We start from the raw sequence: 15,950 nt of genomic DNA, 5'->3' as shown, positions 1-15,950 counted from the left end.
AGAAAAAATGAAAGAAGATAATTCAATCTAAGTTTCAATCTTAGTAATGTAATTCAATCTTAGTTTTATGCTCTTCAGCTGTAGTACTAATGTTTGCTAGTAGTTCGCAAACTGGATGGATGGATGGATGGATGGATGGATGGATGGATGGATGGATGGATGGATGGATGGATGGATGGATGGATGGATGGATGGATGGATGGATGGATGGATGGATGGATGGATGGATGGATGGATGGATGGATGGATGGATGGATGGATGGATGGATGGATGGATGGATGGATGGATGGATGGATGGATGGATGGATGGAATCATCTTGCGAATGATTGCTCGTCACTGGAATCTTGTCATGTTGTGTCTGGTTAGTACACAGCTATAGCAACCTGTGTTAAAACCTCCAATATCAATGAACGCAACAACATGATTTGGTATAAATATGTAAAAAAATCTACCTTTAGATTTTCTATCTTATCCATTTACCAGCAGACACAATAAAAAAAACTGCTAAAAAAACCCTCAAAGAAGCAGACTTTGTTGACAAAACAATCTTGAGGCACTGAAAAAGCTGAAAGTCTTAAACAAGGGTTTTCTGTTCCCTCACGAGCTGCCGAACACATGGGACTTCTTCACAATAAAAACAGATTTAAAGCCATTTGAAACAAGGGCCAATTATTTTCACAGCTCCTGTTGTCACTTAGGCTAAGCAGTTAATATAGCAGCCCACCTCCAGGCACAATGTTCCTTTAATGAACAGCCAAATCCCTCACAGCAATATGAGAGAACATTAAAGCGTTTATTTTTTTTAAATCACTGGGCATGTGCTTCTTTTCCACCATTAATACTTCATAAGAACAAACAAACAATCATTACAGAGCACCTAATCTTGCTCTTTTAGACCCACAGATTTTCAAATTTCCTCAGCGGGCCAGTGGTCTTCCAGGGATCATGGTATAAATGAGACTAATGGTGTCAAACTCTTCCTCGTGGCTCACTTATTCGGCCTCTCAGCAGGCCGGTATTGACCACCCTGTTGGTAGACTCGATGACCGGAATAAGCCTGGCGGGAGAGACGGGTCACGCAAGCGGACAGACCTACTCCGGACGTAAAGAGAAATCAGAGTAATCAGGACGGAATTCCTCGCGGTGGGTTTGAGCAGTCAGTCAGAGGGTCAAAAGTGAATTAAAAACCACTGTTAAAGAGATAATTCACCCAATTTTAACATTGATAATAATAAGAATCATTTATTGAGCAGCAAATCAGCATATTAGAATAATCTCTGAAGGATCATGTGACACTGAAGACTGGAGTAATGATGCTGAAAATTCAGCTTTGCCATCACAGGAATAAATTATAATTTAAAATATATTCAAATAGGAATCTTATTTTAAATTACTTTTCTTACTGTATTTTTAATCAAATAAATGCAGCCTGCTTTCAAAGACGCTGAAAAATCAGACCCCAATTTCTTGTAAAGTATAAACTATTACCAGTGAAATGAAAAATTGCAAAATGCGGAAAAAAAATTTGGTCAACAGCAAAATGTCCGAGGTGAGGAACAAATGTAAATTTGGGTCATTGGATAGATGCACATAAGTGTCTAAACTTTCTGAATGTGCAGTTCTTACACAGTTCACAAAAAGAAAATAATTCAATTGTGAGGACTCAATATAGAGTGTATTCATACTCTGTAGAAAAAAAAATCCAACTTACAAAATGTTCTTCTAACAAATGTGAAAAGTAGCTTTAGTGAACTAAACAATACTCTAAACATGTTGCTAACAAAAGTTGTTTTGTTGACCTTATTAATATTCTCAAGTATCTGTCCAAAACTTGACCAAATGATGTCCCAACTTTCCAAATTTTTATCTGAAAAATTTTATGTTGAAAAATGTTGTGCTAGCATGCATTGCAGCTTGAACAAATTATGTGGTAATTATTATTTTAAAAATGATCATTGCTTTGCATTTACTGGCTAAACTTGTGATGCAGCTGTTAGTCACTATTATTCAGCTGTCATTTGGCTCAGAGTTCATATGTTTTATGGAATTGACATTTGTTGATCATCACCATGTTTGAGATTTGAGTTCAACTTGTGTGCAACTTTTGTATGCAATTTATTTGCCTATTAGGGTTAAATGTTTGCCTCTTGTTTTAAGAGGCAAAGAATGTTCATATAATGTAGTTAAATTTGAACATCAAACAGAATGAAAGTAGAGGAAAGAACAAGTATTGGAGCCCTGCATTGCTAAATGCTAAACAATCTTTAGTTGTCTTGATAAGAATTTTTAAGTTCAAAAGACTACCTGTTACTCATTAGATGAGCAAAAGTATTAAGTTGACTTTAATTGAAGCAAATTAGTTGAGTTAACTTAAGTTGAATGTGATAGGTTGCCTTATTTTGTCAAATTAGGTCAACTTTTGTTTTTTACACACCAGGATAATTTCCATTTCAATGACATGCAGGAGAACAATAAAGTGAAATGACCTACTTTCTGTCATTGTTTGTTTCACGTAGAAATTCTAAAAGTGTAAAAAATAAAAAGGCGATGCTCTCAAATCCCTTAGTGCTATTTTTTTTCAGAAACAAATACCTAAACATATAATTTGTGTAGCTATTCAACATTTTAAAATGGTCTACAGCAACAAAGCCGTCAAGACAGGAGTGCGGGCGGAGTGCCTTCAGTTTCAGATTACGATTCTAAAATTCTTTTAGAGCTCCTTGGATTCAACAGACTTTATTTTACTCAATCGTTAAAATTAACATTACATATTAATAAACTGTAGGATATATATAAACAATTATTTTATTATATATTCGTTAAATTACAAATTATAAGGTAAGTTACGCATCATGTTTGTGATTTTTTTTTTATTCGTCATGTACGATAGATTGACAATTAAAACAAAACATACATTGCTGCATTATTTGTTCAGAAACAGAAGTAACTTAAAATGTTATTTGTGTATTGTACTTTTCACATTTATAGTAGGCTATGGTACAGCAAAACTACAGCACTTCCAGTAGACTCCGACAGCATGCCTTGCTGAGAGAGAGTGAGTGGCAGAAGTGACACAGAGGATGATCGACCGCCCCCCGCCCCCCGCCCCCCGCCCCCCGCCCCCCCGCCCCCCCGCCCCCCCGCCCAGCGCTGTGCCATGTGCCTGTTCAACACCTGTGAGCGAGTCGGCACATATGACACCATCAGCGGCCTCATGTCCGAATGTCCTTTCAGGATGGCCGAATGTACTGACCTTTAGATAACGTGCAGCAGGAAGTGTGATGGGGAAGTTTACATGAACACCGAATGTTCTGCAGCTGCCACTTTTCAAATGGAAAAGTTGGGTCACAATATTGTTGTGAAAAAGTGGGTTAATCCTAATTCAATCAGTATATTAATTACGACTTACAAAACAAACAGAATGCAACTTCTAAACATACATTTAAAATGTTAAAGGTGATGCAATTTATGTGACATTAGCGTCACTAAGCAAAATTGCAAAAAATAATGACTATAGTATCAAGCCAACAAAAGCCATATATAAACAAGCACGCACATACATAAAAAAATATGGACGGACGGATGGACAGATGGATGGACATAAATAGATAGACACATACTAAACAAAAATTTTCTTTTTATAACTTTTTATTTCTATATTTTATTGTTTTTATTGTTATATTTCATTTTATCATTTAGGTGTCACAGGAACTGCTTAAAGGTGATGAATAATAATTATTATTGATACTATTGTTATTACTAGAGTAGAATTTTTTATTGTTTTTAGATATTTTATTTATACCTTGTTTTCTCAAGACAAAAAATGAACTACAATAATTGTTATTATTAATACAATATAATTTTCGATTGCTTTTGGATGTTTTATTTAATAACCTTTTCCCCCTCAAGATTAAAAAAAATACACAAGTAGGAATTCATGGCCTTTATGTGGTTCCATGTTTGGAAACAGTCATTATTCCTGCAATTTCATATGGAAATGCTAGTGTTGCAGAAACAACAAAATGTTAATTTAGTTCAGTTACCTTTATTGTCCACAAACTGTCCACAACTTCCATAAGAGGAACAGAAGCAATTTGTCAAAGAGCCAACAATATTGTAATATACAATGCCCGGTTTATTAATGGAAATAAAAGTTGCAATTGCTTTTCCTGTGCCTATAAACAATGGCAATGGCGAGTCACGTCTCTCACCTGCAGGCATGATGCGATGCATGGCCACCGACAGGAAGAAGATGGCGTCGCTGTAGTACGTGCCGGAGCCTGCGCTGAAGTGCTTCTGCATGGCTTCCACGATGGGGAATAATTTCTCTGTAAGGGCTTTTACATTGTGAAACACCACCTGGAATAGACAACAGACAATGTATGTGATAAATGAGGACTTTTTTGTGACCCTAGTGACACTGACACTACATTTTTGTAAATTTCTGCATGGGTGGACAGGAGCGAGCTGTATTTCTGCCATCTTTTGGCACAGAGATTTCATTCTCAGGTGTTCACCATTTGGCTCACTGAGCCTTGACAGTCGTCTTTTACTGCTCCTTCCATTGAAAACACACAATACATGTGTTTGTCTGCAGTGCAACCAGTCCCCTAATCCTGCTCCGCAATGCAAGTATTTGGCGTCGCCTCGACTCATGCAATCAGATAATGTGTATCTCTCGCTAGCTTGCACAAAGACGATGGAGGTGGAGGGGAGGGTGGGTGTTCAGTAATCACAGATTTCCCATTAAGGTTTTGATTGCAGGGGTATAATATGTCTCTGCCATAGGATTAGCATTCCACCTTCAGTCTGGCGAAACAAAAGCACTAATAAAGCTCGGAAGATTCAAGGAACACAGCATTTTAAAGTTGTCTCATTTGTGTGGAAACCTTCACACAATCAAGACTTTCTTCACCTTGTATCTTTGGACTCAGGAAATGCAAAATTCTGACAAATGTGCAATTGAAAGTTGAAGCGACCACGTTGATTCACATAGACGTTTTTCTCATTTCACCCTAAATAGGTAAATTCCAACAGCCCAAGAGTGTCCTGCAAACTCGGCTACACAGGACGGAGATTCAAAATGGAAGTAGAGAATTTGAATTCTCCATTCAAAGATAATGGGAAGACAATTATCAATATTTCACGTCTTTAGAAAATTGACTAGGAAAATGTAATGATTACGAATTAATACAAATGCCAAGTGAAGTGAATTTTGCAATTTCAAAGTCGTGGGTTTGATTCTGAACTGTAACAAACTACCGTTCAAAAGTTTGGGGTCAGTATGTTTTTTCTTTTTTGTAGTTGTTTTTAAAAAAATATATACTTTTATTGAGCAAGAACACATTAAATTGATCAATGAGAGTAAATACATTCATGCTACAAAATATTTCTATTTCAAATAAATGCTGTTCTCTGTTGCACAAAAATAGAAACAACCGTTTTCAGCATTGATAATAATAAATGTTTCTTGAGCACCAATCTCGTTCTTGAGCCATGGCCCATGACAGCAATAAATTGTCATTTTAATTTTTAAGAGTTATTTTAAAAAATTAAAAAGGCTTTTTGAGACTTCCATCAAACAAACATTCTATCAAAAACCTAAGCTGCCATGAATAAAAACATCTGCTGAATGTAAAAATGTAAAGATAGTGTGCATAGAAACCCAGTGAATCATCATCAAAACTAGTCAAACACCATAAAAAAATAAATAATAATAATCTGCTCTAAAAGTATCAAGTTGGGAGCAACCATTCAATATTTCATCACAGTTTATTTGTGATATTGCCCTGAATTTTTCATAAGTAAAATGCTTTAAAGCAACTGCTAAATAATGCAGAAGCAATTAGAAATTAACAGAGAAAACGAAACATTTTGCTCATAAGAACTTCAAAAGAGAACAGAACACTCATTTGAATTCCTCATTTCACTTGAAAAGAACTAATAGTTAGAAACAGAAACTACACCAGTAAGCACTAGTTTTATTTTATAGATGAAGTAACTGCAGGGAACAGCTATCTCTTCCAGGAATTCAATGAGTTTCTGCATACAGAGCTCAGTGTAATCTCCATTACTAGCACATGAAGTGCTGTGCAAAAATGACTGTGGTATAATTAAATTAAATTCTTATGAACGTGTTAATGCTCATGGGGACTTGAAGCAGAGCCTGCTGGTCGTTTATGTGCTTCTGATTTTCTTTAATAAAGTGAGACAGTACTTAGTTTATTATATGAGACTGGATACTTGCAAAAGTATTACTGACAATCTGAATGTTCTGTGAGGGAATCATAAGAACTTTACAACACAACAACAAGAACATAATCGCCCTACCTAAAGCATCATGTTTGATGGTATAAAATGGTATTACCATGGTAATTTGATATAAGTGATTGGCATATTTCTGGTAGTCCAATATACTTAAGAGAATACCATGATGATAATACTATGGGGTAAATAACCAAAAATATGAAACCAATCAATCAACTACCTTTATCTGCCAATGCTGTTAAAACTGCAATACGGAATAAAACCTGTATTCTTCAAACCATCAATCTTTTATGCTTGCTACAGACTGTATGATTTCGGCAGTCCTAAAATCATTACAAATCACACTGTACAACATGGATCTAATAAACTTGGATCGCTTGGATAAACGCTGAAAAAAAGAGGAGGAAGAGAAAGAGGAGAATATGGACGTGATTGATCATCTTTCGTCTGGGACTGACCAAAATCGTACAGTGTGTACTGGGCATTACACACTTCATTCAATTCCGCAAAGAGCTCAATAAACCACAATGACCTTTCTCCCCCTGAGAACACATGTCTGATGAGTTCATACTGGATTCATCTCATCATGAGACTGTGTGGGAGTCTGTGAGCTCACAGTGATAGTGGAACTTTCCACGCTGTCTGTGACTGCGTGGTTTTGAGTGTGAGACAGGTTCAGTTTAGCCTGTAGCCCAAAACAGCCTGCGCTAAAAAACACATGCCAACATGACACTCTAAAAAGAATTGATTAATAAAAAAATAAGAATAAAAATAATTGTATGCATACAAATGGACTACAGGTTTATTATAGTATATACAAAAAAAATGTGTTGCTTTAAATAAAACATTAACTGAAATACATTTTTTTTTTAAACAAATTGCTATTTGAACACCCTGCTATTTTGCAAGTTCTCCCACTTGGAAATCATGGAGGGGTCTGAAATTGTCATCGTAGGTGCATGTCCACTGTGAGAGACATAATCTAAAAAAAAAAATCCAGAAATCACAATATATGATTTTTTTAACTATTTATTTGTATGATACAGCTGCAAATAAGTATTTGAACACCTGTCTATCAGCTAGAATTCTGACCCTCAAAGACCTGTTAGGCTACGTTTACACGTGGATGGCTATTTTCATAAACGGACATTTCACCCCTCTTCGTTTTCAAAAATAACATCGTGCACACGAACCCATGTATGTGCTGTCAAGAGCATGCCAAACCTGTAGGTGGCAGTGTAACGAGAAGCTCAAGCCCACCTTAGCCAATCAGAATCCCGAAAATAGTCACATTCTGTGACGTCGCTGCCTAAAACTCAGTTTTTCTCAGTTTACATGCAAACGGGCAAACGAAGATTTTCAAAATCTCCACTCTGGCCGGAGTTTTTAGAAAGAATCGGTTTCATTGGCGAATCCTCCGTTTGCGTGTAAACGAAGGGCGCAAACGAAGAGAAATGTCTCCGTTTTTCAAAATAACCATGTACGTGTAAACGGGGCCTTAGTCTGCCTTTAAAATGTCCACCTCCACTCCATTTATTATCCTAAATTAGATGCACCTGTTTGAGGTCGCCGTTAGCTGCATAAAGACACCTGTCCACCCCATACAATCAGTAAGAATCCAACTACTAACATGGCCAAGACCAAAGAGCTGTCCAAAGACACTAGAGACAAAATTGTACACCTCCACAAGGCTAGAAAGGGCTACGGGGAAATTGCCAAGCAGCTTGGTGAAAAAAGGTCCACTGTTGGAGCAATCTTTAGAAAATGGAAGAAGCTAAACATGACTGTCAATCTCCCTCGGACTGGGGCTCCATGCAAGATCTCACCTCGTGGGGTCCCAATGATCCTAAGAAAGGTGAGAAATCAGCCCAGAACTACATGGGAGGAGCTGGTCAATGACCTGAAAAGAGCTGGGACCACCGTTTCCAAGGTTACTGTTGGTAATACACTAAGATGTCATGGTTTGAAATCATGCATGGCACGGAAGGTTCCCCTGCTTAAACCAGCACATGTCAAGGCCCGTCTTAAGTTTGCCAATGACCATTTGGATGATCCAGAGGAGTCATGGGAGAAAGTCATGTGGTCAGATGAGACCAAAATAGAACTTTTTGGTCATAATTCCACTAAACGTGTTTGGAGGAAGAAGAATGATGAGTACCATCCCAAGAACACCATCCCTACTGTGAAGCATGGGGGTGGTAGCATCATGCTTTGGGGGTGTTTTTCTGCACATGGGACAGGGCGACTGCACTGTATTAAGGAGAGGATGACCGGGGCCATGTATTGCGAGATTTTGGGGAACAACCTCCTTCCCTCAGTTAGAACATTGAAGATGGGTCGAGGCTGGGTCTTCCAACATGACAATGACCTGAAGCACACAGCAAGGATAACCAAGGAGTGGCTCTGTAAGAAGCATATCAAGGTTCTGGCGTGGCCTAGGCAGTCTCCAGACCTAAACCCAATAGAGAATCTTTGGAGGGAGCTCAAACTCCGTGTTTCTCAGCGACAGCCCAGAAACCTGACTGATCTAGAGAAGATCTGTGTGGAGGAGTGGGCCAAAATCCCTCCTGCAGTGTGTGCAAACCTGGTGAAAAACTACAGGAAACGTTTGACCTCTGTAATTGCAAACAAAGGCTACTGTACCAAATATTAAGAATGATTTTCTCAGGTGTTCAAATACTTATTTGCAGCTGTATCATACAAATAAATAGTTAAAAAAATCATACATTGTGATTTCTGGGTTTTTTTTTTTTTGATTATGTCTCTCACAGTGGACATGCACCTACGATGACAATTTCAGACCCCTCCATGATTTCTAAGTGGGAGAACTTGCAAAATAGCAGGGTGTTCAAATACTTATTTTCCTCACTGTATATACAGATTTTATTTCAGCTAGTTGCCAAGGCAACATTTCTCATTTCCATTTAGTTTATTACACTTTATTAGTTAGACCTTGCTAGTACGGGGTTGGGGGCCATTTGAGATTAGTGAACTCATTTTCATGTTCAAGAAACCATTTTAAGATGATTTAAGCTTTATTACACGGCGTGTTATTCTGCTGGAAGCAGCCATCAGAAGATGGGTACACTGTGGTCATAAAGGGATGGACATGGTCAGCAACAATACTCTGCTAGGCTGTGGCATTCAAACAAAGCTCAGTTAGCACAATTTTGTTGAGTGTGCGAATTGTAGCCTCAGTTTCCTGTTCTAATCTGACAGGAGTGTCACCTGGTGTGTTCTGCTGCTGCTGTAGCTCATCTGCTTCAAGGTTCGACATGTTGTGCGTTCAGAGATGATCTAGTGCAGACCTCGGTTGTAACGAGTGGTTATTTGAGTTACTGTTGTCTTTCTATCAGCTCAAAGTCAAACCAGTCTGGCCATTCTCCTCTGACCTCTGGCATCAACAAGGCATTTTCGCCCACAAAACTGACGCTCATCGAATAGTTTCTTTTTTTCAGACCATTGTATGTAAACCCTAGAGAAAATCCCAGTAGATCAGCAGTTTCTGAAATACTTAGACCAGCCCGCCTGACACAAAAAACCATGCCATGTTCAAAATCACTTAAATCACCTTCCTTCCCTATTCTGATGCAGCGTTTGAACTTTAGCAGATTTTCTTGACCATGCCTATATGCCTAAATGCATTGAGTTGCTGTCACGTGACTGGCCGATCATATATTTGCATTAAAGAGAAGTTGAACAGGTGTACCTAATAAAGTGGCCGGTGAGTGTACATCGTTTTCTACAACATGCACTAATACAAATTACAATAAGAACAACAATCATCATCAAAAATTATTATTACTACCACTACTAATAAAACAGTTAATTCTTTATTATACATTACAAATAAATTTACAAAATATAATTTAATGGATAAATATATATATATATATATATATATATATATATATATATATATATATATATATATATATATATATATATATATATATATATATATATATATATATATTCTACTAAAAGTACAACTACTGCTACTACAAACAACAATCACAATCATCACCCACACCACTGAATGTTATTATTATTATTACTATTATAACAATAGTTGGTTGTATATAATATAATATAATATAATATAATATAATATAATATAATATAATATAATATAATATAATATAATCCACTACTACAACAACTATTGCTACTGCTCCAAATAACAATAATAATAATAATCATCCAAATTTATAATCCACTGAAATAGGCTCTTGTTTAGAGAGTGTGTGTGTGTGTGTGTGTGTGTGTGTGTGCGCGCACGTGTGTGTGTGTGTGTGTGTCTAAAACTGTTTTAATCAAAATGTTGCAGCACATGTTGGGATGGGTGGTGATGATTATCGGATGTTGCATTAAGCCAAATACTCATTATCTTATTGTGTGTGTGTGTGTGTTGAATGAGTCTGGATTAAAGGAAGGTAATCTGCACCTCAGTCTCACAGCATCCCTGCTAAACTGAGCCACTGTCTATCCGCCAGTCCAAGACAGAGGATCAGCCTCCACTAATGCCCGGCAACTGTTGCTAGGCAGGAAACACTGCCGTCTGCTCGATACACGATCCACAGCAGAAAAGTTGTACTGTCTGGCTTTACATGATCAATCAACTGAGATAAAGAAAATATCCTAACCTTAAAAGTCCAGTGACAACCCGATCTGCCCGAACTAGGCCAGGTTTACTTCATGCTTCTACAGACAAATCCTCAACAACAGGATCAGACCAATGACCCTAAAGCTCAAAGAGGAATCACAAAAACCCACTGTGATAGAGTAACACTGCCCCCATGTGACCAACACACATCTAATGAAAGCCTAACTTTATTCTTCATTTACTGAAGTGTGATTTATTGAACAAATGGGTGACTATTTGACTGCATTATTTAAACACTAAAATAATCACAGTCATCGTTCAGTGAAAAAGATCCGCATAGCTTGCTTGAATTTTATTGATGTAAGCTTAAATGGTTTGATAAGAAGTGTCTCCACAGAATGAGCCTAGTTGTTTTGATGAACTGAAAAATCTGATATACAGTGTGAAAGTGTTTGATAACAGGCAGTTTGAGCGGTCCTGAGGGAGCACTGCAGTGTGAGAGCTGCGTGTTGTTGTTCTGTGAGCTGATGTAAAGGAAACGTCTGCGGTGTGACCTCTAGTCCTGTCGGAGTTCAGCTTTCCTGCACTGCCACCTGCTGTGCTTGCAAACGGCACAAAAAAAAGAAAGAGTCGTCCCTTTTTCAGGCAGGATACTCTGTATTTTAAAGTCACGGTTCCAATAACTTGGACACTAAACCCAATCGTAAACCCACTCGGAATACACGGCATGTGTTAAATGGGATCATTCTGTGACACTTTTGCATCTTTTTTAAAAAGTTTGATGCTGGTTGCTATTCACTGCCAGTATATGGACGAACGTGAGTGGGACTTTTTTTTTTTTATTCTCCTTTTGTGGTCCATAAAAGAAGGACATACACCAGGGTTTGTAAATTATGACTTAAGTTTTAATTTTAGGGTGATAGCAAAACTAAAGCAGGCAGCAGGATTAAAAAAGACCCTTTTAAAAAATGTCCTATCCCTTTAATAACAAAACCATGTCCATTAATATGCATAGAATTATTTTTTTTATATTATATGTAATATATACAGTATGTTTTATATTATATGATTATAACAATGTAATATAATATTATAATCATCTTCTGAACTACTCCAACTCCAAATAATAATAATTATTATTATTCAAATGTATTCAGACTGCAAATATTTTAAAGACATCTAAACATGAGATAAACTAGAAGGGAGTCAGCGCTGCATCAGCACGCATTGCAAAACATGGAGGTCCACTGACATACCTCGTACTGGAAGGTTGCATCCAGCAGAAGTTCAGGAAGCATCTTCTCCCCCAGCTCCTGACTGCCCGCATCAGAGACATAGTGGAGAACCAGCATCTCATCCTCCAAGAACCGTCCATGTTTGGCCATGGAGCGCATGACCACCTTAAACTTCTGCTGGAGGTTCAAGCTCTTGTCAACCTTGGTGAACATCATGAGAGCGTGAAAGCGTGACAGCTTTCCCTCCAGGTCATCTCCAGTTCCTGCTCTGCTTTCTGGACGTCCGGACCGGATGTCTATGGAAAGATCAGCATCATCACGGTTGGTGTTGTGGCTCGCTTGTGTTTCCTTGATGCGCTTTGTGGTGCTGGAGAAGTTCTGCTTTTCGGAGCCAAAGTAGTAGAACGCCACCACTGCCAAGGCTGCGGCGAGAAGCAGCATGATCTGATAGGACCTAAAAGTGCTGATCCTTCCCATGGTGACCGACAGGACCCGCAGGACACCCATGGATCCACTTCTACATGCACAAAATAGGTCAGGATGCCCTTTCTTTCTCGTCTTGTTGACCGTTTCTAATCTCAGATCATGCCTTGAATGCAAGAAAAAGGAATTGATCAATGACAATTTATCACTTCACACTTGATATTATACCTAACGAGATCGAAGGTTCTCCCAAGGTTTTTTTTCCATTCTGTCACCTGATGAAGTTTGGGCTCCTTCTGTCACACTGAGTTGAGGACACTTAATATTCAGCTATATTATTGATCTGACAGTACTGACCCTGTTTTATGAGAACTGAACTGAACTGGACAATGACACCATTTTTGGAAGAACTGCTCTATAGATGAATATAACTAATTTAATAATTGATGATCTTTACAACGGAACTGAATCAACACTGAACTGACTTCAGCTGAACAGCAGCCAAAAAGCATAATGTTCCTGTTTTCACTGTAAAGCTGCTTTGAAACTATCTGTATTGTATAAAGCGCTATATAATTATAGGCGACTTGACTTGAGGTTACTATCTTTGTTTTTGTAGCGACAGAAAATGGGATGAATAAATAAGGACTTAAATTAAGGCCTGTTCATCACATAAATCTGTCATATGACTTCAGAAGACTTAAAATAAAGTAATTTGTCATATGAACTATTTTTATAAAACTTTCATGGTGTGTGGTTTTTTTTTTTTTTTTTTTTTTGGAGCTTGACCACCCAGTCCACATTCACTGTATGGAATAGGGCAGGAAGGTCGTTATTCAAACATTCACTGTGTTTAAGTGTAGAAAGAAATTTGTTTAAAATGACTAATGTCTTTTACTACTCAACTACTCTTTTAAATGGATAGTTTTTATCCTAAATTAAAATTATTTTGTCATCATTTTGTGTTTCACAGAAGAAAGAAATGCATACAGGTTTGGAATGACAGAGTGAGAAAATTATTTTACTGATATAATGCAATATATTATGCTTTTAGAAGACTTGGAATATAGCAAACAAGTCATATGGACAATTTATATGATCATTTCATTGTGTTTTTGTCATTTTTGGTGAACAACCCCACTCTTCATTCACTTTCATTAAATGGACAGAAGATACTCTTCAATATTTAACGGTTTTTGCTACAATGAAGAGTCATACGCGGTTGGAACGACATTATGGTGAGTAAATAATGTCAGAAGAATTTTCTTTTTTAGGGTGAACTGTCCCTTTAAGTCATTCAGGTCAAATGACAATTTCAAACAGGAAACCTTCAAATGTGTCAGCTCTAATTAAAGTCAGCAGCAGACGTTCTTTTAAATATGCAAATCCATACATGATTAATCCGTGAACCTTGCTGGAGGATGGCATGTAAGCAACAGTTACTGCACATGATTTTACAAGTCACTTACCGCCGTCACATGACTCATTCAGCAACGCGCGATAACATCAGAGGTCCTTCACTGCAGCTGAAAGCAAACTGTGGAGCAGTCTGTCACCAAACATTGAAGGAAAATGCTATTTGCAATGGCAGAAGAAAAGTGCAGACACGAGACATCTAAACGGCTCTGATCTAAACACTTGCGCGTCCTACATCACCGCACCGGAAGTTGAACAGTTCATAATAAAAGACTCGCAATCACATGGTAGAGAGATCGAGCATCTTTTAATTTTTTTTTTTAAAGAAATCCGTTTTATTTTGTGTAAATTCCTTTTTTTAAATTATTATTATTGGTTATATATCAGTGCTATAATTTAACAAAGATTTTTCATTGTTATTTAAATGAAATCGTTATCAAATTCTGAGACCACATTGGAATTATTATCTAATGGGCATTTTTCAAATAATTTTTTTAAATATGTAACTTTTTAAAATAGTTTTGTTTAATAAAAATTTGTGAGTTACTAATCAAACAAGTCAAATGTGTGACATTCATCATGTTAAAACCTTGTCTGGCCGGTTGACTCACTGTCACCATCAACTTTTTTTTACTTTAAGGCTAGCATTTGTCACATATACACAAGGTTTGTCTCAATTTTCTAGTCTAGCTACTGTTATCCTGACAGTATAAACTGTGAAAATTAATGGCATTCAGATACATATACACAAACATGTACATATTAAGTAAAACAGTAAGGAAAATTCTTGAAATACGTTTATTTGTACATAGTCACATAACACTCAAAATATTGAAGACAGACTGGATACAAAGCTACTTTTGAACTGAGGTGCACAATGGAACCAAATAGAAATGAAGATGAAGCTTTGTAACTGATGGCAGTTTATAGATGGTTTCTACTGAGTGCAGTCATAGGCCAAAACTCCCTTACATCTACAAATAATCCAAAATACTAGGGCACATTTTTTCCGCTTTTAACTTTTTCCATTTTTTTTTTTCTTTTTGAAATCCCATGCAAGGAAGGAAGGAGGTAAAGAAAGTATTTGGCCCGCTATATATAATTTTATAATAATGATAGTAAAGAAAATTATATCTTTATGACATCATAATTCAACACGTAAATAAGTAAAATGCAACAGCAATACCGAGAGAGAAAATGTAACCAAAGCATTTAACAAAAAAAAAAGTTTTGAACTTCCATTATATAGAATTTTCAATATCCTCCATCTGACAAACTTCACATAATAGCACATTAATTTACATTTATTTTCCTTTGAATTCAAATGGTAATTTTCCTCTCTTTTTATTGGTGTAGAGTTTCTAAGACTCCAGACCAAACCACTAAAACATTCAATCGGTATAAAATTGCCTATGCAAGTAAACCTTCAGTGCTACGCAACATTGACGGCTTTGTTGTCGACACACAAAGACGGTTCTGAGCGATGATTTTCAAGTACAACAACTGAAACTTATTAAACATTTTGTAATTTAACATTTTTTTTTTTTCTTATTTTCATTTGTCATACAAAAGACTCCAGAATTTCTGCATCTCAATAGTTTGTCGTAAAAAAAAAAAAAAAAAGAAAAGAAAAAGAAAAAAAATTTTTTTGGTAAATTATAAAGATACTGATCACATTAGACATTTGTGAATGGGCTTTTTAGCGGGTCCGGCCCAAGAAGATCTGTAACCCGTACAGACAAATACACACATAGTGAATAGAACCATGCATTAAATGGCTTTAAGAGAGCTAACATAAGGCTGCTTACCATAACTAAGCTCTAATGTTGCTGATCTCAGTTTCAGGCAGTAAATGAGCAGGTAGGGTTAAAAACACATGCAGGAGACTAAAGCGTCCCTCAGGACCAAAGGCAAAGAGAGAAAGAACAAAGAACGCAGGAATACAAAGTGCAAGAACCACCTGCATACATCAGTCTGACGCCAAGTGTATATCTGTTCATT

The 15,950-nt window shown here is 36.9% G+C and overlaps 1 protein-coding gene across 1 annotated transcript in view; it reads right to left on the bottom strand.

The window, feature by feature from the left end:
- The window catches only part of xxylt1 (xyloside xylosyltransferase 1), a 33,940-nt gene extending 19,734 nt beyond the window's left edge, over positions 1-14,206 (bottom strand). Inside the window, exons 1-3 of the mRNA XM_084101802.1 lie at positions 14,003-14,206; positions 12,132-12,699; positions 4,214-4,361 (exon numbers count right to left, since the gene is read on the bottom strand). Coding sequence (XP_083957928.1) covers positions 4,214-4,361; positions 12,132-12,617 — 634 coding nt within the window. The 5' untranslated portion in view covers positions 12,618-12,699; positions 14,003-14,206. The remainder of the gene's footprint in view (positions 1-4,213; positions 4,362-12,131; positions 12,700-14,002) is intronic.
- Positions 14,207-15,950: the final 1,744 nt, after the last annotated feature.

The sequence above is a fragment of the Abramis brama genome (genome assembly GCF_963993115.1).
Source record: "Abramis brama genome assembly, chromosome: 23".
Taxonomy (NCBI): Eukaryota; Metazoa; Chordata; class Actinopteri; order Cypriniformes; family Leuciscidae; genus Abramis; species Abramis brama.
Note: the sequence above shows the minus strand (reverse complement) of the source record. Positions and strands in the feature narration are given on the sequence as shown.